Below are 22,475 nucleotides of genomic sequence, written 5' to 3'. Positions count from 1 at the left end.
ATTATAATAAACCTCCTGCACATGGATCATAAAGACTCTCTTAAGTCTCCTCCAGGAACTGATTTTTACAACAGAAGCCTGAGGAGGTCAATGGATGAGACAGCTGCTTCTCCAGGTGAACACCAAGCAGTAAGAATATAACTACTTCAGAGATGGCAGTTCCATCATGCCTAACTTTCTTGTCTCATTTCCTTTTCCTTGAAGTCAAGTCAGTTTATTTGTACAGTGCTTTTAACAACAGACACTGTTGCAAAGCAGCTTTACAGAAAATTAAAGACTTTAAACATGCTAATTTTATCCCTAATAAATTTATTTATCTATCCCTGATGAGCAAGCCTTTGGTGATGGTGGCAAGGAAAACCTCCCAGAGACAACATGAGGAAGAAACCTTGAGAGGAACCAGACTCAAAAGGGAACCCATCCTCATTTGGGTGATAACAGATTGCATCATTATAAATAACCTGTTTCTATAACTGTGTCCTATAGAGTCACAAAGTACCACATTATTTTTAGCATGAAGTCTGTTTTGTTGACATTGTTAGCTGTTCATTGATGGAGACTTGAGTGCAAAACTGTTTGTGAGAAGTGCAGTCCTAAAGCTATCATGACAAATGTAGTCCTCAGCCACTGTAGCAAGTCTCCAGAGCCATCTTCCAAGTGCGACTTTTGACTGTCCATGTAAGGCCATCCTCCACAGGAGCAATAGAGCTTTTCCATGAAATTTTATTTGCATTTTGTCATTCTGCTGCTTTATCTGAGATGACAAAGGATTTTATTTTCAAGTGGCTCCCATATCTCCAGAGCAATTACAGTAGTTAAAAATGGTAAAATGATAGATGGTGACACCGTACTACTACTAATAATAATAAGGAGAAGAAGTAGAAGTGCTATTAAATGTTGAAATAACAATTGTAAGAAGACAGACTCATCTATACCTCCCACCCTATATACCAAGTTTCAAGATATTATTTGTCACATTTTTCAAGTTGGGCGGCATGGTGGTGTAGTGGTTAGCACTGTCGCCTCACAGCAAGAAGGTCCAGGTTCGAGCCCCGTGGCCGGCGAGGGCCTTTCTGTGTGGAGTTTGCATGTTCGCCCCGTGTCCGCGTGGGTTTCCTCTGGGTGCTCCAGTTTCCCCCACAGTCCAAAGACATGCAGGTTAGGTTAACTGGTGACTCTAAATTGACCGTAGGTGTGAATGTGAGTATGAATGGTTGTCTGTGTCTATGTGTCAGCCCTGTGATGACCTGGCGACTTGTCCAGGGTGTACCCCGCCTTTCGCCCATAGTCAGCTGGGATAGGCTCTAGCTTGCCTGCGACCCTGTAGAAGGATAAAGCAGCTAGAGATAATGAGATATGAGATTTTTCAAGTTCTGCTGTAGGAAACCAACCCTACCTCTTTACACTGACCTCAGCAGCCCATGGCATAAACCCACTGGATCTTTGGTCCAGGTGAGCTAAAAATTAAAATTTCTCACATTTCTTAGTATCAAAAGGCATATATATATATATATATATATATATATATATATATATATATATATATATATATATATATATATATATAATTACTTAATCAACATGTATACCAACTTTCAAGACCATACCACTCAGTTTCAAAAAGTTTTGCTCCAGAAACAAAACCTACCCCTAAGACTAACCTGAGAGACTAAGTCTGAAATTGTTTCCATGGAAACATCTCATCTCATCTCATTATCTCTAGCCGCTTTATCCTTCTACAGGGTCGCAGGCAAGCTGGAGCCTATCCCAGCTGACTACGGGCGAAAGGCGGGGTACACCCTGGACAAGTCGCCAGGTCATCACAGGGCTGACACACAGACACAGACAACCATTCACACTCACATTCACACCTACGGTCAATTTAGAGTCACCAGTTAACCTAACCTGCATGTCTTTGGACTGTGGGGGAAACCGGAGCACCCGGAGGAAACCCACGCGGACACGGGGAGAACATGCAAACTCCGCACAGAAAGGCCCTCGCCGGCCACGGGGCTCGAACCCGGACCTTCTTGCTGTGAGGCGACAGTGCTAACCACTACACCGCCGTGCCGCCCTCCATGGAAACATGAAAAATTAAAAACGCACATATACATCACCGTGTTAACATGTATACCAAGTTTCAAATCCGTATCATGAATAGTTTTGGATATATGCTCCGGAAACGAACATTGCTCTTAGAAACTAAGTCAAAATCTATTTTCTATGTAAAAGTTTGAAAAATACTTTTTTTTTTCCAAAAATCCAAAATAGCAAAAGGCACCAATTCACATGTTTCTTGATATGTATACAAAGTTTCATGAAGATATCTTCAGAAGTTTTAAAGATATGGCCCGGAAACGAAAATGTGACCGGACAGACAGAACCCGTGTCTATATCCCCCTGCCCAAAGAAAGTTTGGCGGGGATATAGAGACAGCTACCTAGTGTGCCATGGACTGTATTGTAGGTGGCTGATAGGTGGTGATCTGAGATCACCACTTGGGTGGTCTGAGACACCACTTATCAGCCACCTACAGTGCAGTCCTTGGCACACTTCCCAGACAGCTGAATACACACCCTCACCAAAACTCAGTGGACTTCAATGACTCACAGGATGACATAGAGAACCAACCACCCACAGATCACCCTAACGATCCTCTAGGCTGCTAACACCATTCACACCCGGCCCCCAGTGACCTACAGTACACCTACAGGATGACTCAGCAGCCCATGTAACCTTAATGACTTTCCTGAGGGTTGCTTTTGATCCACTAGAGGATAAATACCTGGAACTTCCCACTAATCAGACAGAACCGAAGAAGCATTTCGGATGAAAGGTGAAATACCTTCAAGGATTTCAAACAAGTCCAGTTGCCTTCTTTTAGCACCTACCTTCTCTGCATCCCCAGCCATGGGTATTCTCCTTCTACCAACTGTAGACACACACACACTTTCAGTTGTTATAGCAACTGCTTCCTGCTATTATAGATTACACCAGCTCTGTTGCTGTAGTAAAGATGACATTCAGCATCTGTATATGCCGTATATGCCCAGGTTGGGGAGAAATAAATGGCCCTCACAAGACCGGCCCACCAGGAAAATAGCCAAACTTCCCGACGGCCAGTGCATACATGCATTCTGTCTATATGCATATTTCTGAAGAGTGAGAGGAAGCCCGCATGAACAGACAGAACGTGCATGCACACACACCTATCAAGATTGAATGGGGCCCTGGAGGTGGCAATGCTACCCAATGTGCCACTGTGTTGTACCAGCATTGTTTTCAATATTGTTTAATAGAACACTGATATGTGATGTCAAGAAAATGTTTATTTCATGTAAGCAATATCACATCACCATATTTTACCAAAGTGATTTCTTGGAAATATGTCAGTTGACATTTTCACACAATTTCATTATCTAAACATGTTTAGTGAGTACACACTTATTTAATTATGACATCAAATGACTGCAAAGAATTATAATTGCACTTCAGAACATCAGGCAATTTAAGGAGAGCTGTAGCGTCCACAAAAGAGAAGACTTCGGGTTGGTGTGTGTTGAATGAAAAAGAGGAAGGGGTGGTCAGCCACAAAGGCCTCTGGGGGAATCGGGGCACAACGCAACATCATTATGGCTGCGGTAGCCGCAGCTGCTTCAGTGCCTTCCTCATTCACGTCTACAAAAGACTTGTGCACCACCTTGGAGAGCACCAGATTATTGGAAGGAGACATGCGTGAAAAATCACACCTGTCCAGGCTAAAGGCATCTACCATGCCCATACTAATGAGCAGGTCCTTCATGTCATAAGATTCCTCAAGTTTGAACCGTGGCAGAGACACCTCCACCTCCACCCTGTCCATCATATCGGGCCGTGTCCACTCCATGAAGTTCTCATAGGTGAGCGCTTGCTCAAGCTGAGAGAAAATATAAACACAACATAGAAATGCATTTTATACATAGATTAGTTAGATTTACAAAAGCATGTCAATTTAGCGTTTACCTTCTCAAGGCCGGTAGTGTCATCCTCTATCGAATCAGGTAGCAGAATTAGCATGCTGAGCTCCTTGCCATTGTATGGCATTTCAAGAATCCTGCACCGCAGATCAGCAATAAAGGTCAGGGGAAATTTTGCCTTCTGTTTCATCATCTGCACTGGTTTAGTGTCTCTCTGTGTGTAATCCAAGGGGGGGGGGACAAAAATTCACAAATGTGCATGACAGATCATCACTGTTTTCACATGTTGGATATGCTGCAATTTTTAACTGGGAGGCTTTATTTTTTTTTAATTATTCGTACCCCGCCTTTCGCCCGCAGTCAGCTGGGATAGGCTCCAGCTTGCCTGCGACCCTGTAGAAGGATAAAGCGGCTAGAGATAATGAGATGAGATGAGATGAGATTCGTATATTTAAGTTATACTGTTACTTTTTGAGGGGCAGCACAGTGGTGTAGTGGTTGGCACTGTCACCTCACAGCAAGAAGGTTCTGGGTTCAAGCCCAGCGGCCGACGGGGGCCTTTCTGTGTGGAGTTTGCATGTTCTCCCTGTGTCTGCGTGGGTTTCCTCCGGGTGCTCCGGTTTCCCCCACAGTCCAAAGGCATGCAGGTTAGGCTAATTGATGGCTCTAAATTGACCGTAGGTGTGAATGTGAATGGTTGTTTGTCTCTATGTGTCAGCCCTGTGATGATCTGGGGACGTATCCAGGGTGTACCCCGCCTCTCGCCCACAGTCAGCTGGGATAGGCTCCAGCTTGCCCACAACCCTGCACAGGATAAGCAGTTACGGATGGATGTTACTTTTTGATCTTCGTTTTTCTAAAATGTCAACACTGGCGGTACGATGCTGCGATGGTCAGCACTGTCCCCTCACAGCAAGAAGGTTCTGGGTTCAAACTGGGGCCTTTCTGTATTGAGTTTGCATGTTCTCCTCATGCCTGCGTGGGTTTCCTCCAGGAGCTCCAGTTTCCTCCCACAAAGACATATGGATTAAGTTAACTGGCTACTCTAAATTACCCATGTGTGTGAATGTGAATGGTTGTGAGTCTCGACGTTCGCCAAGCGAAAGATCGGCGACCTGCCCAGGGTGTACCCCACCTCTCATTCAACATAAGCCAGGATTGGCTCCAGCTCACCTGCAACCCTGACGGACAAGTGGTATAGATAATGGATGGATATCAGAACCTGAACTAAATAGGTCTAGAATGTGTTACTTAAACATTAGATATCACTGCAATTCTCAAAGCAAAATAGGACAAGGCAGAACTGCACAGAGGAAGATGGGATGCACAGGAGAAAACAAGTGCAGAGGAGAGGAGAGGAAGGAGTGCACAGGAATGTACAGGAGAGGAGCAGGTACAAGACTGCTTAAAAAAAATAAAATTAAATTTAAAAAAAAAGTGCATGGCACCCACCTTGTTCAACCTGAAAGGACGCTCCTTTGTATTCTCCACCTTGAACTGCGTTGCCCAGTTGCCCTTGAAGTAGATGGCATTCACCAAGACAAGTATGGTACTGTTGTCAATATTTCCTTCTTTCAGCAAGTCCTTGATTTTTTCTATTGTGAGCATTTTAATTCACAAAAACACGTTAAGTAGATGCCAACATTCATGGAGAAACATTGCATGGGAAGAATACATTTTCTGTAATGCAGTCAAATAGAACATATTATAATGATGATACTAACAATAATGCTGCAACTACTACTATTAGTAGTACAGGAAGTAGTAGCATTAGCAGTAGTATACAGTGTCTTGCAAAAGTATTCATCCCCCTTGGTGTTTGTCCTGTTTTGTTGCATTACAAGTTGGAATTAAAATGGATTTTTTGGTGGTTAGCACCATTTAATTTACACAACATTCCTACCACTTTAAAGGTGCACATTGTTGTTTTATTGTGACACAAACGATAATTAAGATGAAAAAACAAATCTGGAGTGTGCATAGGTATTTCACCCCTTTCGTATGAAACCCCTAAATAAGAGCTGGTCCAACCAATTCACTTCATAAGTCACAGAATTAGTTGATTAAGATCCACCTGTGTGCAATCAAAGTGTCACATGATCTGTCACATGATGTCTGTATAAATCAACCTGTTCTGGAAGGACCCTGATTCTGCAACACTACTAAAGAAGCAACATGAAAACCAAGGAGCCTCCAAACAGGTCAGAGACAAAGTTGTGAAGTATGGATCATGGTTGGGTTATAAAAAAAATATCCCCAACTTTGAATATCCGAGGGAGCACCATTAAATCCATTATAACAAAATGGAAAGAATATGGCACCACTACAAACCTGACAAGAGAAGGCTGCCCACCAAAACTCACAGACCGGGCAAGGAGGGCATTAATCAGAGATGCAACAAAGACACCAAAGATAACACTGAAGGACCTGCAAAGATCCACAGCAGAGGTGGGAGTATCTGTCCATAGGACCACTTTAAGCCGTACACTCCACAGAGCGGGGCTTTATGGAAGAGTAGCCAGAAAGGAGGGCATTCATTTAAAAAACATTGCTTAAGAAAACACGTTTGAAGTTTGCCCAACAGCATGTGGCAGACTCCCCAAACACAAGGAAGCTTCTCTAGTTAAATGCAACTAAAATTGATCCTTTTGGCCATGATGGGAAACACCATGTGGGGCACAAACCCAACACCCTGAGAACACCATTCCTACAGTGAAGCATGGTGGTGGCAGCATCATGCTGTGGCGATATTTTTCATCTGCAGGGACAGGAAAGCTGGTCAGGACTGAAGGAAAGATGGATGGCACTAAATACAGGGCAATTCTGGAGGAAAACCTGTTTGAGTCAGCCAGAGGTTTCAGACTGGGATGAAGGTTCACGTTCCAGCAGGACAATGACCCTAAACATACTGCTAAAGCTACACTGGAGTGGTTTAAAGGGAAACATTTAAATGTCTTGGAATGGCTTAATCAAAGCCCAGACCTCAATCCAATTGAGAATCTGTGGCATAACTTGAAGATTGCTGTACACCAACGAAACCCATCTAACTTGAAGGAGTTGGAGCAGTTTTGCCTTGAGAAATGAGCAAAAATCCCAGTGGCTAGATGTGCTAAGCTAATAGAGACATACCCCAAGATACTTTTAGCTGTAATTGCAGCAAAAGGTGGCTCTACAAAGTATCGACTTTGGGGGAAGTGAATACCTATGCACACTTCAGATTTCTGTTTGTTTTTTTTTCCATCTTAATTATTGTTTGTGTCACAATAAAAGCAATTTTTTCACCTTTCAAGTGGTAGACATGTCATGTAAATCAAATGGTGTTAACCCCCCCAAATCCATTTTTATTCCTGCTTGTAATGTAACAAAAAAGGACAAACATCAAGGGGGATGAAAACTTTTGCAAGACACTGTATCAGTACTGAAGGAGTACACAAAATGATATGAATGAAAATCAATACGATCACAAGGGAGCAAACCACAAAGTGGGTCTGCATTATACCCAACTTTTTTTAGGCTTCATGAGAGATACACATGGGCAGAAAGGGTTAATCAGATTAAAAAGCATGCATGATTGATTATACAACCCCGATTCCAAAAAAGTTGGGACAAAGTACAAATTGTAAATAAAAACGGAATGCAATAATTTACAAATCTCAAAAACTGATATTGTATTCACAATAGAACATAGACAACATATCAAATGTCGAAAGTGAGACATTTTGAAATTTCATGCCAAATATTGGCTCATTTGAAATTTCATGACAGCAACATCTCAAAAAAGTTGGGACAGGGGCAATAAGAGGCTGGAAAAGTTAAAGGTACAAAAAAGGAACAGCTGGAGGACCAAATTGCAACTCATTAGGTCAATTGGCAATAGGTCATTAACATGACTGGGTATAAAAAGAGTATCTTGGAGTGGCAGCGGCTCTCAGAAGTAAAGATGGGAAGAGGATCACCAATCCCCCCAATTCTGCACCGACAAATAGTGGAGCAATATCAGAAAGGAGTTCGACAGTGTAAAATTGCAAAGAGTTTGAACATGTCATCATCTACAGTGCATAATATCATCAAAAGATTCAGAGAATCTGGAAGAATCTCTGTGCGTAAGGGTCAAGGCCGGAAAACCATACTGGGTGCCCGTGATCTTCGGGCCCTTAGACGGCACTGCATCACATACAGGCATGCTTCTGTATTGGAAATCACAAAATGGGCTCAGGAATATTTCCAGAGAACATTATCTGTGAACACAATTCACCGTGCCATCCGCCGTTGCCAGCTAAAACTCTATACTTCAAAGAAGAAGCCGTATCTAAACATGATCCAGAAGCGCAGACGTCTTCTCTGGGCCAAGGCTCATTTAAAATGGACTGTGGCAAAGCAGAAAACTGTTCTGAGGTCAGACAAATAAAAATTTGAAGTTCTTTATGGAAATCAGGGACGCCGTGTCATTCGGACTAAAGAGGAGAAGGACGACCCAAGTTGTTATCAGCGCTCAGTTCAGAAGCCTGCATCTCTGATGGTATGGGGTTGCATTAGTGCATGTGGCATGGGCAGCTTACACATCTGGAAAGACACCATCAATGCTGAAAGGTATATCCAGGTTCTAGAGCAACATATGCTCCCATCCAGACGACGTCTCTTTCAGGGAAGACCTTGCATTTTCCAACATGACAATGCCAAACCACATACTGCATCAATTACAGCATCATGGCTGCGTAGAAGAAGGGTCCGGGTACTGAACTGGCCAGCCTGCAGTCCAGATCTTTCACACATAGAAAACATTTGGCGCATCATAAAACGGAAGATACGACAAAAAAGACCTAAGACAGTTGAGCAACTAGAATCCTACATTAGACAAGAATGGGTTAACATTCCTATCCCTAAACTTGAGCAACTTGTCTCCTCAGTCCCCAGACGTTTACAGACTGTTGTAAAGAGAAAAGGGGATGTCTCACAGTGGGAAACATGGCCTTGTCCCAACTTTTTTGAGATGTGTTGTTGTCATGAAATTTAAAAATCACCTAATTTTTCTCTTTAAATGATACATTTTCTCAGTTTAAACATTTGATATGTCATCTATGTTCTATTCTGAATAAAATATGGAATTTTGAAATTTCCACATCATTGCATTCCGTTTTTATTTACAATTTGTACTTTGTCCCAACTTTTTTGGAATCGGGGTTGTAAAATACAGATAATTCATTGTCTGTGTTTCCCCAAAGTCACAAAAGCCCTTTATAAGTGCAAGTATTGCTCCACTTGCCGTGATATCATGCCTCAACTTATCAGCAAGTGGATTTTCTGAAGTCTAAAACTAAATGATATCTGACTTTGTGACATTCCAACTTCAGGAATGTTTGATGCTATGAATTTATTTTCAATGATCTTACAATCTGTTTACCAAACTATTTTTCTTCCCATGAAAGTGTAAATCCTGTATGAAAAAAAAAAATTATATATATATATATATATATATATATATATATGTAAACTTCAAAAACAATACTAACCTTGTGTTTGTTTCTCCACCCACTTATTAATTTTGACACGTTCGGCTTCTGCATTTGATTGAAAGTCGACAGTTTCCAGTTTAGCATTGTAGTACGTTTTGGTGTCACGCAGAAATTTCTGTTTAAAAAAAAAAATAAATAAATATATATATATATATATATATATATATATATATATATATATATATATACACACATATACACACACACACACACACACACACACACACACACATTATATTAATTCAAAACAATGAAATTCATGTAGATTGACAATTGTTGTAGAATAAATACAACTGATAACTTCTAGACCAATATATTATAAAAAATAAGCATGGTCTTTTTCTTCTGAGGCCCTGTCCACACGAGTACGTTTTTGTCGAATCCGCATAAATACTTTATCGTTTCGGCCTCGCATCCAGACGGAGCTGGCTTTTTCAAGGTGTGAAACCGGTATTTTTTGAAAACGGGTCCCAGAGTGGGAAAATCCTAAAACGCCGGATAGCCCGGAGTCGTCTGGACAGCGAAGCGGATTTTTTCAGAAACGATAACGTATAAGCCCCGCCTCTCTAACCTTTAACCTCAGCCGCCGCCGCTAGACGCGTCATAACAACAACGGCGGACTACAGGCTTGTGCTCGTACTGCAGAAACAGCTCAGTCTATTGCGGCTGCTACAACAAAACCTTCTGCTTTTATATTACTGCGAGGAGCAACAAAACTTCTCGTGTTATGAGCTTGTTTTGTAAACAGCGCATGACCTTTATACGCATGCTCCATGGCTTCTCTTCCAGTTTTAGTGTATTGGTGTGGTGGCGTCACAGCGCCACATACAGGCCTGGCATATGTACTACAGCGTTTTGGGTCGTTTCCAGTGAATCGAAACGCTGTGTTTATGGAGATTTTTTTTCAAAACGACAGCATATTGGGTGAGGCCGCATACTCGTGTGGATGGGGCCTGAGTCTTAGTTCTTTCACAAGTTTCTTCCACCTTATGGCCAATTTCTCCATAGAGCTTTTTTCCTTTTCTTGCCTTTGGACACTGACAAGCTGTTAAGAAGCTAGAAAATCATTTATACTGTCAAGAGTGATATAATAATTTAATTTATTACACTATCCTTATTAGTGTTAATACCAATATTTATGGTATGGACTGCATTTGAAAGGTCTTGGGCGGCATGGTGGTGTAGTGGTTAGCAGTCTCGCCTCACAGCAAGAAGGTTCTGGGTTCGAGCCCAGTGGCCAACAGAGGCCTTTCAGTGTGGAGTTTGCATGTTCTCCCCGTGTCTGCGTGGGTTTCCTCCGAGTGCTCCGGTTTCCCCCACAGTTCAAAGACATGGAGTTAGGTTAACATGGGGCGGCCTTGGGCCAAAGTGCCCTTGAGCAAGGTACCGAACCCCTAACTGCTCCTCGAGTGCTGTAGTATGGCTGCCCACTGCTCTGGGTGTGCGCACTTGTGTTCACTGCTTCAGATGGGTTAAATGCAGAGGATGAATTTCACTGTGCTTGAGTATGCATGTGCTTTTTCAATACCGCAAAAGTGAGATAAACAGGAAACCAAGAACAAGATTTCACAATTGACCAATATGACAATATAATGTTGATAGTATGACCTCATACAGCAATTGTGCTTTATGGCCAAAAGTATGTGGACACCTGACCACCACAACTTTTGCCACAAAGCTCGAAGCACTCAATTGACTAGATTATTTAGAGCATTACAATTTCCCTTCACTGGAACTAAGAGGCCCAAATGTGTTCCAACATGACAATGTGCACAAAGTGAGGTCTAAGAAGACACTGTTTGTCAAGGCTGAAGTGGAAGAACTTGAGTGGCCTGAACACAGCCATGACTTCAATCCCACGGAATGTATTTGGGATAAACTGGAATGCTGACTTTGCACCACACCTTCTCACACATCAGTGCCTGACCTTACTAACACTCTTGTGACTGAATGAGCACAACTCCACAGCTGCACTCCAAAATCTCGTGGAAAACCTTCCCAGAAGTGTGGACAATATTACAACAGTACACGGGGACTAAAATGTACAACATGGCAATACAGACTCAAAAAGCATATATGGGTGTAATGTGTTTATTTTTATTGTCTCGATATACTTTTAGTCCATGGGCCAAGAGACCCAAATTAGGGATTTTTGTACCACATAGAGGGACCAGTGCTATCATAGATTTATTTTTTTTAAAATCTACAATAGTAGTTGTTTATTTTAAGGTATGATCGCAAGCCTCTGTGAGTAGCTTTTGTGCTGTAATCATGTGATCAAATGACATCATTCAAACTAGCTTATGGCCAGCAATCTAGAGCTGTGAAATTTGAAGTTATAATTATACTTAAATGTTTTTTTTTTAATAATTTACACATAAGCCATGCAAACAAAGTTCGAATGCACAATAATGGAAATGTTGAATTTTTGTTGTTGTCGTTTTTTGCTACCATGGCAACAGAAATGCCCCATAAAAGTCCACAACTAAAAATAAATTTCACTGAAAAAAAAAGTATTTTTATGTTCTAACTAAGCAACCACATCAATACTAGAGATGAAAGTGGAGCAAAGAAAAAAACCCTGAACTTTTGAAAGTCAAACTAAGATATGGGGCGGGGCAACGTCCCCCGAAAATATTTTAATAACATAACACGCAAAACCCGCATTCTAGTGCATTTTAGCACTTATTTTCACTAAAACAAGTTATAACTTTTAAGCCTTTTTCTTTCAAGTACATTAATGATTAACATGTCAAAAATATCCAATTTAATTCCCCTAGTTAATGAGTAATTTTCAGGAGTGCATTTAGAAAACGCGGTGATTTTCCTGCTACACAGTTCAGTACTTCGAAAAAAAAAAAATCAGACAGTTGAAGGTAAACTCAGCAAAATCCCAAACCAGTCCTGTTAAAAAGTAAAGGTCTGTTAGAGTTTCTAAAGCTTTCAGGTTTCAATGTTGGGGACATTGAGCCTCGTTTATCAATCTTTTAGTAGAGTTGTGCGTTTGCAGAAGCTAAAGTGAACTAAACATTTCCAATTCATATTTATGCGAGTTGAAGCCAATTGTTTACATTAGTTCGCATTGTCTGTAAATTTAAACACACCAATGGATACCAAATTTCTCATATAAATCAGGGGCGTAGGGTGCGTGTGTGTGTGTGTGTCACACACTGACTGGCAGCCTGAGTGCATTATGTAACAAAAAATTATTACCATTGCTAGTTTTAGGCAGCTTATAAACCGGCTCTTCCGTTATTGCTGTTTCTTCCATGTTTTCTTGATGCTGTGTTCTAGAAACGGCACTAAAACTTAGCTTCAAAGCCACAAAATGCAACTTTGATGGGGAAAAGAAAAAAAAAAAAAAAAAAAAAAATATATATATATATATATATATATATATATATATATATATATATATATAATAAACTGCTTACCTCTCTTCACGTCGAAAGAAGGAGGAAAGTTTTACTTGTTTTGATATGGCGAATTATTAACACAAGAGAAAATACTCGTAATTTGCAACTAAAAAGACTGCAGCTACACTGGCAGCTTGAACATGCTTTCTAGTGCGATTGTGTTGCGCTTGCGCAGAACGGTGTCAGTCCTGTGTGCCTTAGCACGTGCACCTGAAGGCGTGCCTTGGGCATGCGCGCCTAACGAGCTCTGGCACGCGCGCCGTTAACAAAGAACACTTGTTAGTTTAATCAATGAACTACGTTTGGGCTATTTAAGGACTGCGCCCACGCAAGGACGATGCGAAGTATTACACCGTGTCTAGGAACGCGAAAAATCCGAAAAATAAATTTCTCCATTCAGAAAACCGGAGATTTAAGAGTTGTCAAATATCCGGATTTCCGGGTATTTCTGGAAGACTTGTCATTAGCAGAAAAAATCTGGAGGAATTTTCATGAAAATCTAAAAATCCGGAATTCCGGGAAAATCCGGAACACTTTCATGACTACAAAACACACTGAAATAAAAGTTAAATCCTTACTTCTGCAGATCATTAAAGAATTAATCATCAGTGAATTCTGGTGATTTTTTTTTTAATGCAACCCAGGCCAAACTTCAAATGTGTCATTATCAGCTGGTCCCTCGGAGTGGTACATCTAGGTGAGTAGACCATTTGTTGTGATATCACAGATATTTCGAAAGCAAAGCTCCATCATGATGTATAATGTGTACTGTAGAAAGGTCATTTTGCACGTCTTTGTATCCAGACGTCTTACCTCCACAAATTTGTAGGTCTTCTGTCCATAAAGCCTATTGGCCAAGCTGAGGGAATAAGGCGCTTCTGCTTTGTTCAGTTTACTCATCAGCTTGTTGAAGCTGTCATGGATGTCACCTGTGGATTTTTTCTGTTGCAGTATCTAGGGAATATGGATGGCGATATAATCCAAGTTAACCAAAAAAAAAAAATATATATATATATATATATATATATATATATATATATATATCTTTGCAGTAAGTGAATATTCAACTCCATCCTGAGAGAATTTTAGAGCCAAAAAATAAATAAAACGGGTAAGCAAGTGAAAACGCACATGTTGCTCATATACATCAGACTTTAATATACAAGCTGCGTCATATAAATGCAAAGAAAGAAGGACGGCACTGGATCCCAGTTATCCACCACCAAGGAGAAGCACCTATATGTATGCCATGAACTACCATCACCAATGTTATTGCCAAATTAATGCTTTTTCCCCATGGATGTTAGTGCCTCCACTGAGTATTTGCATCCAATAACCTTTTGTAAAGCCGCCGGTATCTCGAACGTCTGAGTTTGTTGTTGTGCAAGTGTGACTGCGACTGGTTGAACAGGCTTGGGCACCACTGGTTTGTTGAAGCACAAAACCTACAGTAACATATTAATCATCAGAATTCAAAACCTTTCACTGCATACACTAGCTGCTGTTTGCAGGAACATGACTAAAATCTGTTCAGTGCCTGCACTATGGTCATACATGTACTACATAAAAGTGGACTTAATCATGAAAGAGGATTTTACCATGTGCATTACATCTATTGCACAGTAGGAACTGTTCATACAGGAATTTAAAAGAGCCAGACATTTCTCTACGCACTACTCATGTTTGAGTATCTAAGCTTTGCAGAAGTGGCCATGCCTAAACAAGCACAAAAAGGCCTTTTTTAATTATTATTAGGAAGAATGGAAAGTAAGGAGTGCCTGATAAAACAGTATTTTTTACCTACCACACAGTTTACTTTCCTCATGACAGAAAAAGACCATGAGTAATTCCTAAGACTTGCACGACAGATTGCAACAAGTCCTATTTCAGTAAAGTGACTTGTACTTCATTCATCAACAACCTGCTTTGGGTGCATGTTGAGAAGACACAAGCAGTGAATGTGATACACGTTGAAACCCTTTACCATGGCCCAATAAACAAACAATCCGCTGTGTGAGGAGTCTTGCTTTTTATTTGGACAAGTTGAGAAACGTTCCCGCTCTCACTTCTACAATCTGTTGTACATTACTTCTACTCGCCGCCACAGAAAACGAAGAACTTTTTGTGTCTTGCTACGTTATTAATGTACAATATGGGTGAATTTCCATCACATCATGTATCCTGTGATGTTCCTTCTTTATAAACCACAGTAAACAAACTGCATCCTGCCACATCAAAAGAAGGGAGCAGAGTTGGGATAGCAATTAAACAGAGCTACAATTATAAAGAAATGATAACGGATGATAAATGTGAATTTCTTTAGAATAAAGGTTCACAACTAGTAGTTAGTGTTTTACTTGCTCTATCAGACTTGCGTTAATTCAAGACGGGGTCTTTACTGGGCGGCACGGTGGTGTAGTGGTTAGCATGGTTGCCTCACAGTTCGAACCCAGCGGCCGGCGAGGGCCTTTCTGTGTGGAGTTTGCATGTTATCCCCGTGTCTGTGTGGGTTTCCTCCGGGTGCTCTGGTTTCCCCCACAGTCCAAAGACATGCAGTTAGGTTGACGTGGGGCGGCCTTGGGCTGAGGTGCCCTTGAGCAAGGTACCGAACCCCTGACTGCTCCCCGGGCACTTTGGTGTGGCTGCCCACTGCTCTGTGTGTGCGCGCGTGTTCACTGTTTCAGATGGGTTAAATGCAGAGGATGAATTTCACTGTGCTTGAAGTGTGCATGTGACAAATAAAGGTTTCTTCTTCTTACTTAGCCCGTGTGTTAAAATCCAATGTGTTGGAAGCTGGGAAAACACTAAAATGTGCAGGATGGCAGGTAGTACAGAACCAGGTTCCCAACACTGATTTAAAGTATTGCCAATTATAAAACATAAAATGATATCCCGCTGTAGTACAGTACAGAGATTTGTGTGCATCAGCAATCAGCATGGTCTCATTTTATATGAAATTCAGTGTCTTTGTTTATTATGCTCTCTTTCCTGCTGACTTATTTCATTTTTTATACTGAGTATTTCTTAACTGACTGAATAGTCTGTAATGTATTACAACAGGAGTGAACTCGAACTGCAAAATAGGTCAACCTGGGAGTGGTTTGAGAAATACTGTAATAAACTGTTTAACTACACCCAACCCTGGTCATGAGTGATGACACCATTTATGGCTGACAACAATGGAGAAACACAACATAGTCATGCCTCAATGACTATAAACCTGTAGCACGTACTTTTTTTTTAAAGTCAGAACACCTTTGAGCTGACATGGATTTTGTAATAATTCCACTCTCAGCCGAAGACAGTGCGATGGAGTCGAGGCAATCTGGGCTTGTGCAACTGGGTGTGTCTAAAGACAGATGTGGATCTAAAGATGGTCATCTTTGCAGTAAAATCTTCATTTTTTATGTAGGTCTAGTTCACATGCTCTGGATGGTTTGTAGTGGATGACTATTCTGAAACTAAACTATGTTAATTCGGTGCACTTAGTCACAGCATGCTTAAAACACTCACGTCTGCTAACAGCGCAATTGTTTTGGGATTGGCCTTTATATTCACAGTAACCAGTCTCTTGGAATGCAAACTGTCACACGTGTATGATACATAACTGCTTTAAAAAAAGAAAATAAAAATAGGTACATGTGGCTACTGCTTAAAAATAAAATTGTTTTCTGATCCCATGTCCATACAGTAAATATAGCATATATACATGTTACCAATTATACTCGCCTCATCTCTTACAAGCATCACCAAGCTGTAAGCAGCATCAGGGTTTGTAGTATTTTGTTTACTGTGTTTTGTTCAAAATACAGTGCTGTGAACTTTATTTTCAAAATAGTAAGAAAGCACTTGTTCATGAATTGTCTTAGAAGCATTATTTAGTACTAATGAGCACATTTTGTTTCGCTAGTGTAAAGACTCTAAAATTAAAATAAATAAATAAATAAATAAATAAATAAATAAAAGCGAATAGCAGAAGATTGATATCGGCTTCTCAATATATCTGCCAAAAAGTTTAAAAAAAAAAATTCATTTGACCTTTCAGAAGGACTAAAATTAAAAAGTTAATTTTCTTAAAATAAAACACCACTTACTTCCAAAAATGAAGCGTAATCCCAAAATGAACAATTTAAAATATATATCACAGAAGTAAAACATACCAAGTGTCTGTACTTTATATTATTCTATTCTTACAGTTTTCGAAACTGAAACCTCCGAACCGAGGCTGACTTACACACGCTGTCGCCATGACCCAACTTCTTATTTCCCGGAAATGGCCCGGTGCTAGAGCTCAGTGGTCTCAATACTCTTTTCGACAACTTCCCGTAACAACTCGGAAGTGCGTCACATCTACATCACATCACACACGGGACCACTGGCTGAAGAAGGCGAAGAAAAGAGGACAACCTGGAGTATATTTTAAAATACGAACGTACTTTCCCTCTGTAATAAGCATAAACATGTCTGAAAGTGATTTCTTTAGTCTCGTCCATTTATTTTGAATGGTGAACCGAATTGTATACGCTCACCGGTCATTTTAATAGGAACACCTGTATGCGCATGCACAGTGCGCTACTGTTACATTTCACTCTTACATCACGATGACATAGTGGCTACAGCTTCTATATGACGCAGTAGCCACAAAAACACACATCATCAGGCACAAGAGACACCACAGGTCAACCAAAGACAGGTAAGGACCGTGTGCAATAATATTTGTTTATTATCCAAAAAAAAAAAACATGCCAGATGGTACAAATGTCTATAGTGAAAAATGTACAGATAGTGAGAATATTAGACTAAAATACCCTCAACATTCTTGCTCTCTCTGACTTGTTTGAGCTTGTTTTCTCTTACCAACCCTTCCTCACCCAAATCATCCCTCGTTTTCTTCTGTGACTGTGAATTATTCCTGCTACTAAGCTGTACAGCACTGGTAAGTGTGCTTTCTCTATTCTAGCATCTCTCTGGAAGTTTTAACCAATCTCATTCCACATCCCATCTTCAAAACTCATTTCTACAGGTGATGAGCTCCAGGACTCAGAACTACATTCTCTACTCCAATGCTGCACTGGATCGTCACTGCTTTTGCCAACCAGTCAGTTTCTGACCTTTGTTTCCTACTTGATTATTAACATTTATTGTACCATGTATTTTTTTTTTATTGTTCTGACCTCAGACATCTGAGTTGCTGTGTTGCCTGCAGCTCCGAGATACACCATGGCCAGCGCAGAAGAAATGCTGAGAGGAGAGTAGAAGATATTGTTGGTTTCGTTGGTTTCCTTGATCTTGCTGAACAGGTTAAGGGCAAAACTGGTGTTGGCCACTGACAGAGACTCCATTTTGCAAAATCTGTAGGAAAAATTATAAATAAAATAGTAAACTGACAAAGAAAGTACTGGATTGTTAAAAAAAATTATATAAAACAAACTGCATTTTCGATACTGTTGTTGGGTCTTTTTGTTTGTTTTTACACATCACACATCCAACATCCAAGGTGAATGAAAATTAAACAGACTGACAATGTTACTGAGTGTTAGGTTCCATCCATCATCTGTAACCACTTACCCTGTGCAGGGTTGCGGGCAAGCTGGAGCCTATCCCAGCTGACTATGGGTGAGAGGCGGGGTACACCCTGGACAAGTCGCCAGATCATCACAGGGCTGACACATAGACAAACAACCATTCACACTCACATTCACATCTACGGTCAATTTAGAGCCACCAATTAGCCTAACCTGCATGCCTTTGGACTCTGAGGGAAACTGGAACATCCGGAGGAAACCCATGCAGACACGGGGAGAACATACAAACTTCACACAGAAAGGCCCTCATCAGCCGCTGGGCTCGAACCCAGAACCTTCTTGCCATGAGGCAACAGTGCTAACCATGACACCACCATGACACCCAATGTAATAGATAGATAGATAGATAGATAGATAGATAGATAGATAGATAGATAGATAGATAGATAGATACTCTAATTTAAGACTCTTGTTTCATGACAAATGAGGTAGTTTGCAACTTATGGGTCCTGTATCAGGGTCTGCAATCCAGACTTTGTCTGTTATTTATCATCCTCAAGTTTTCCAAATACTGTTGCTTGGCACTGCCATTCAATTTCTCCTGGTTGGGTCTCTTTTCCCTTCTCCACAGCGTTCAAGATAGCCGGTATCACATCACAAAACAACCCAATTTTGAAGAACTGCTAATCAATTTCCCCAGTGTAATCACAGAAATGCAATGCAAAAAGTTGTCCAACTTCTCTAAGAAAATTATAAGCTTTCCTTATTTCCTAACATTCCCAGGGTAACTGGGTTAGTCAGTTGCCGATTGTCCAGCAAGGGACAAATGGATGGATAAATATCTCATCTCATCATCTCTAGCCGCTTTATCCTTCTACAGGGTCGCAGGCAAGCTGGAGCCCATCACACAAACCATTCACACTCACATTCACACCTACGGTCAATTTAGAGCCACCAATTAGCCTAACCTGCATGTCTTTGGACTGTGCGGGAAACCGGAGCACCCGGAGGAAACCCACGCGGACACGGGGAGAACATGCAAACTCCACACAGAAAGGCCCTCGCCGGGCCCGGGGCTCGAACCCAGGACCTTCTTGCTGTGAGGCGACAGCGCTAACCACTACACCACCGTGCCGCCCGGATGGATAAATATATTATATTATATTATATGAGACAACCGTTTTCCGCAATCGCGGTAAACAAATGGAAAACATGGAATCCAGTATTTGAAACGGCATATCCAAAAAGTTTATCTACACAAATTAAAACTAAATATTTTCTATCAAATAAGCCATTATGGTGTTGGACAGGCCATCTGTCTACAGCAGAAAAAAATTAAAACAAAACAACACTTCTGGAAAAATCCTAAGGGAGTCTGGAGCCAGATTCGTGACGTTATCTGCGCAAGCGCCAGCAGGCTGCGCGAGCTTGCACAGTTTCAGTGCACAGCCTATGTAGACCAAGCGCTCCCATTTCTCTCTCATTGTCCAATCTTTTGGAAAACAATGAGTACTAATCCCATCATGATTGGTGCTGCTACACCCTCCTATGATACATCTGTTAACCATTTTAATAATTACGTGATAACGTTGAAGAAATTTGCAGAAAACCACCAGGTCGTTTTCTCATAAACAAACCAGCGCTGACGTAGGATTCAGAGGGAAGTGTCCCACATGTGACGTCACGAAAATCAACGTTTCCCGGGAAATCCAAATGCAAAGTTTTTTTCCAGAGGTGGACCAATTTGCCTCAAATGGCTTGATTTCAACTGAATTTTTCTGGTATTGCGCAAGGTAAAAAAAAAATTGCAGAGAATGCAGAATGTTACAGATACTTGACCAAAGTTTAATATAAAATAGGAGAATTACATTGATCTTGCTCCTAAATATACCCAATATGTGCACTAAGTCATTCAAATTCTGTAAAGCTGCTTTGCAACAATGTCTGTTGTTAAAAGCGCTATATAAATAAACTTGACTTGACAACATGCAGCACGGAATGACAAACCGTCTCGTCTTCATCTGCTTATCCGGGGTCGGGTCACGGAGGCAGCAGTCTGAGCATGGAAGCCCAAACTTCCCTTTCCCCAGACACCTCGGCCAGCTCCTCGGGAAGAACACCAAGGCGTTCCCAGGCCAGCCGAGAGACATAGTCCCTCCAGCGTATCCTGGGTCTTCCCCGGGGCCTCCTCCCAGGGGGACATGCCTGGAACACCTCCCCAGGGAGGCGTCCAGGAGGCATCCGAAAGAGATGCCCAAGCTAACTCAGCTGATTCCTCTCGATGTGGAAAAGCAGTGGCTCTACTCCAAGCTCCTCCCGAGTGACTGTGCTTCTCACCCTAAGGGAGCGCCCAGCCACCCTGCAAAGGAAACTCATTTCGGCCGCTTGTATCCACGATCTTGTTCTTCCGGTCGTTATCCAAAGCTCACGACCATAGGTGAGAGTCGGAACGTAGATCGACCGGTAAATCAAGAGCTTTGCCTTTTGGCTCAGCTCCTTCTTCACCACGACAGACCGGTAAAGCGACCGCATCACTGCAGAGGCTACACCGATCCGCCTGTCGGTCTCACGCTCTATCCTTCCCTCACTCATGAGCAAGATCCCGAGATACTTAAACTCCTCCACTTGAGGCAGGACTTCTCCACCAACCTGGAGAGGGCAAGCCACCCTTTTCCGGTTGAGAACCATGGCATCGGACTTGGAGGTGCTGATTCTCATCCCAGCCGCTTCACACTCGACTGCAAACCGCCCCAGTGCATGCTGAAGGTCCTGGTTTGAAGAAACCAACAGGACATTATCATCATCATCATCATCATCTGCAGAAAGCAGAGATGAAATCCTGTGGTTCCCAAACAGGATTCCTTCCAGCCCCTGGTTGTGCCTAGAAATTCTGTCCATAAAAATTATGAACAGAACCGGTTACAAAGGGCAGCCCTGCTGGAGTCCAACGTGCACTGGGAACAGGTCTGACTTACTGCCGGCAATGCGAACCAGACTCCTGCTCCATTCGTACAGGGACCGGACAGCCCTTAGCAAAGAGCCCTAAACCCCATACTCCCGAAGCACCCCCCACAGAATACCACGAGGGACACGGTCGAATGCCTTCTCCAGATCCACAAAGCACATGTGAACTGGTTGGGCAAACTCCCATGAACCCTCGAGCACCCTATGAAGGGTATAGAGCTGGTCCAGTGTTCCACAACCAGGACGAAAACCGCATTGTTCCTCCTGGATCCGAGGTTCGACTATTGGCCGAATTCTCCTCTCCAGTACCCTGGAGTAAACCTTCCCGGGGAGGCTGAGAAGTGTGATTCTCCTATAATTGGAGCACATTCTCCGGTCCCCTTTCTTAAAAAGAGGGACCACCACCCCAGCCTGCCACTCTAGAGGCACTGTCCCTGACCACAACGTGATGTTGCAGAGCCGTGTCAGCCAAGACAGCCTCACAACATCCAGAGACTTGAGATACTCAGGGCGGATCTCATCCACCCCCGGTGCCTTGCCACCGAGGAGCTTGCAAACCACCTCAGTGACTTCGGCTTGGGTAATGGATGAGTCCACCTCTGAGTCATCAGCCTCCGCTTCCTCAATGGAAGATGTGATGGTGGGATTGAGGAGAGCCGCGAAGTATTCCTTCCACCACCCAACAAATGTCCCCAGTCGAGGTCAACAGCTCCCCACCCGCATTGTAAACAGTGTTGGCAGAGTACTGCTTCCCCCTCCTGAGGCACCGGACGGTTTACCAGAATTTCTTCGAGGCCGACCGATAGTCCTCCTCCATGGCCTCACCAAACTCCTCCCATTTCCAAGTTTTTGCCTCCGCAACTGCCCGAGCTGCGGCACGCCTGGCCTGCCAATACCCATCAGCTGCCTCAGGAGTCCCGGAGGCCAACATGGCCCGATAGGACTCCTTCTTCAGCTTGACGGCATCCCTTACTTCCGGTGTCCACCACCGGGTTCGGGGATTGCCGCCACAACAGGCACCGGAGACCTTGCGGCCACAGCTCCGAACAGCCGCGTCTACAATGGAGATAGAGAACATGGTCCACTCAGACTCAATGTCCC

The 22,475-nt window shown here is 42.2% G+C and overlaps 1 protein-coding gene across 7 annotated transcripts in view; it reads right to left on the bottom strand.

Annotated features, from left to right (window-relative positions):
* Positions 1–3,309: 3,309 nt before the first annotated feature.
* Positions 3,310–22,475, bottom strand: part of LOC132883797 (leukocyte elastase inhibitor-like) — a 108,732-nt gene continuing 89,566 nt past the window's right edge. For 3 of the 7 annotated variants that reach the window (XM_060917816.1, XM_060917813.1, XM_060917818.1), the window contains 4 exons: positions 9,467–9,584; positions 5,409–5,551; positions 4,003–4,170; positions 3,310–3,916 (listed from right to left, as the gene is read on the bottom strand). In XM_060917816.1, coding sequence (XP_060773799.1) covers positions 3,509–3,916; positions 4,003–4,170; positions 5,409–5,551; positions 9,467–9,584 — 837 coding nt within the window. In that variant the 3' untranslated portion in view covers positions 3,310–3,508. Of the gene's footprint in view, positions 3,917–4,002; positions 4,171–5,408; positions 5,552–9,466; positions 9,585–13,698; positions 13,840–14,222; positions 14,331–18,059; positions 18,238–22,475 lie in introns of all 7 variants that reach the window. The other 4 variants (XM_060917815.1, XM_060917812.1, XM_060917817.1 and 1 more) reach the window with 3 other exon arrangements.

This window comes from Neoarius graeffei, chromosome 3 (genome assembly GCF_027579695.1).
Source record: "Neoarius graeffei isolate fNeoGra1 chromosome 3, fNeoGra1.pri, whole genome shotgun sequence".
Classification (NCBI taxonomy): domain Eukaryota; kingdom Metazoa; phylum Chordata; class Actinopteri; order Siluriformes; family Ariidae; genus Neoarius; species Neoarius graeffei.
Note: the sequence above shows the minus strand (reverse complement) of the source record. Positions and strands in the feature narration are given on the sequence as shown.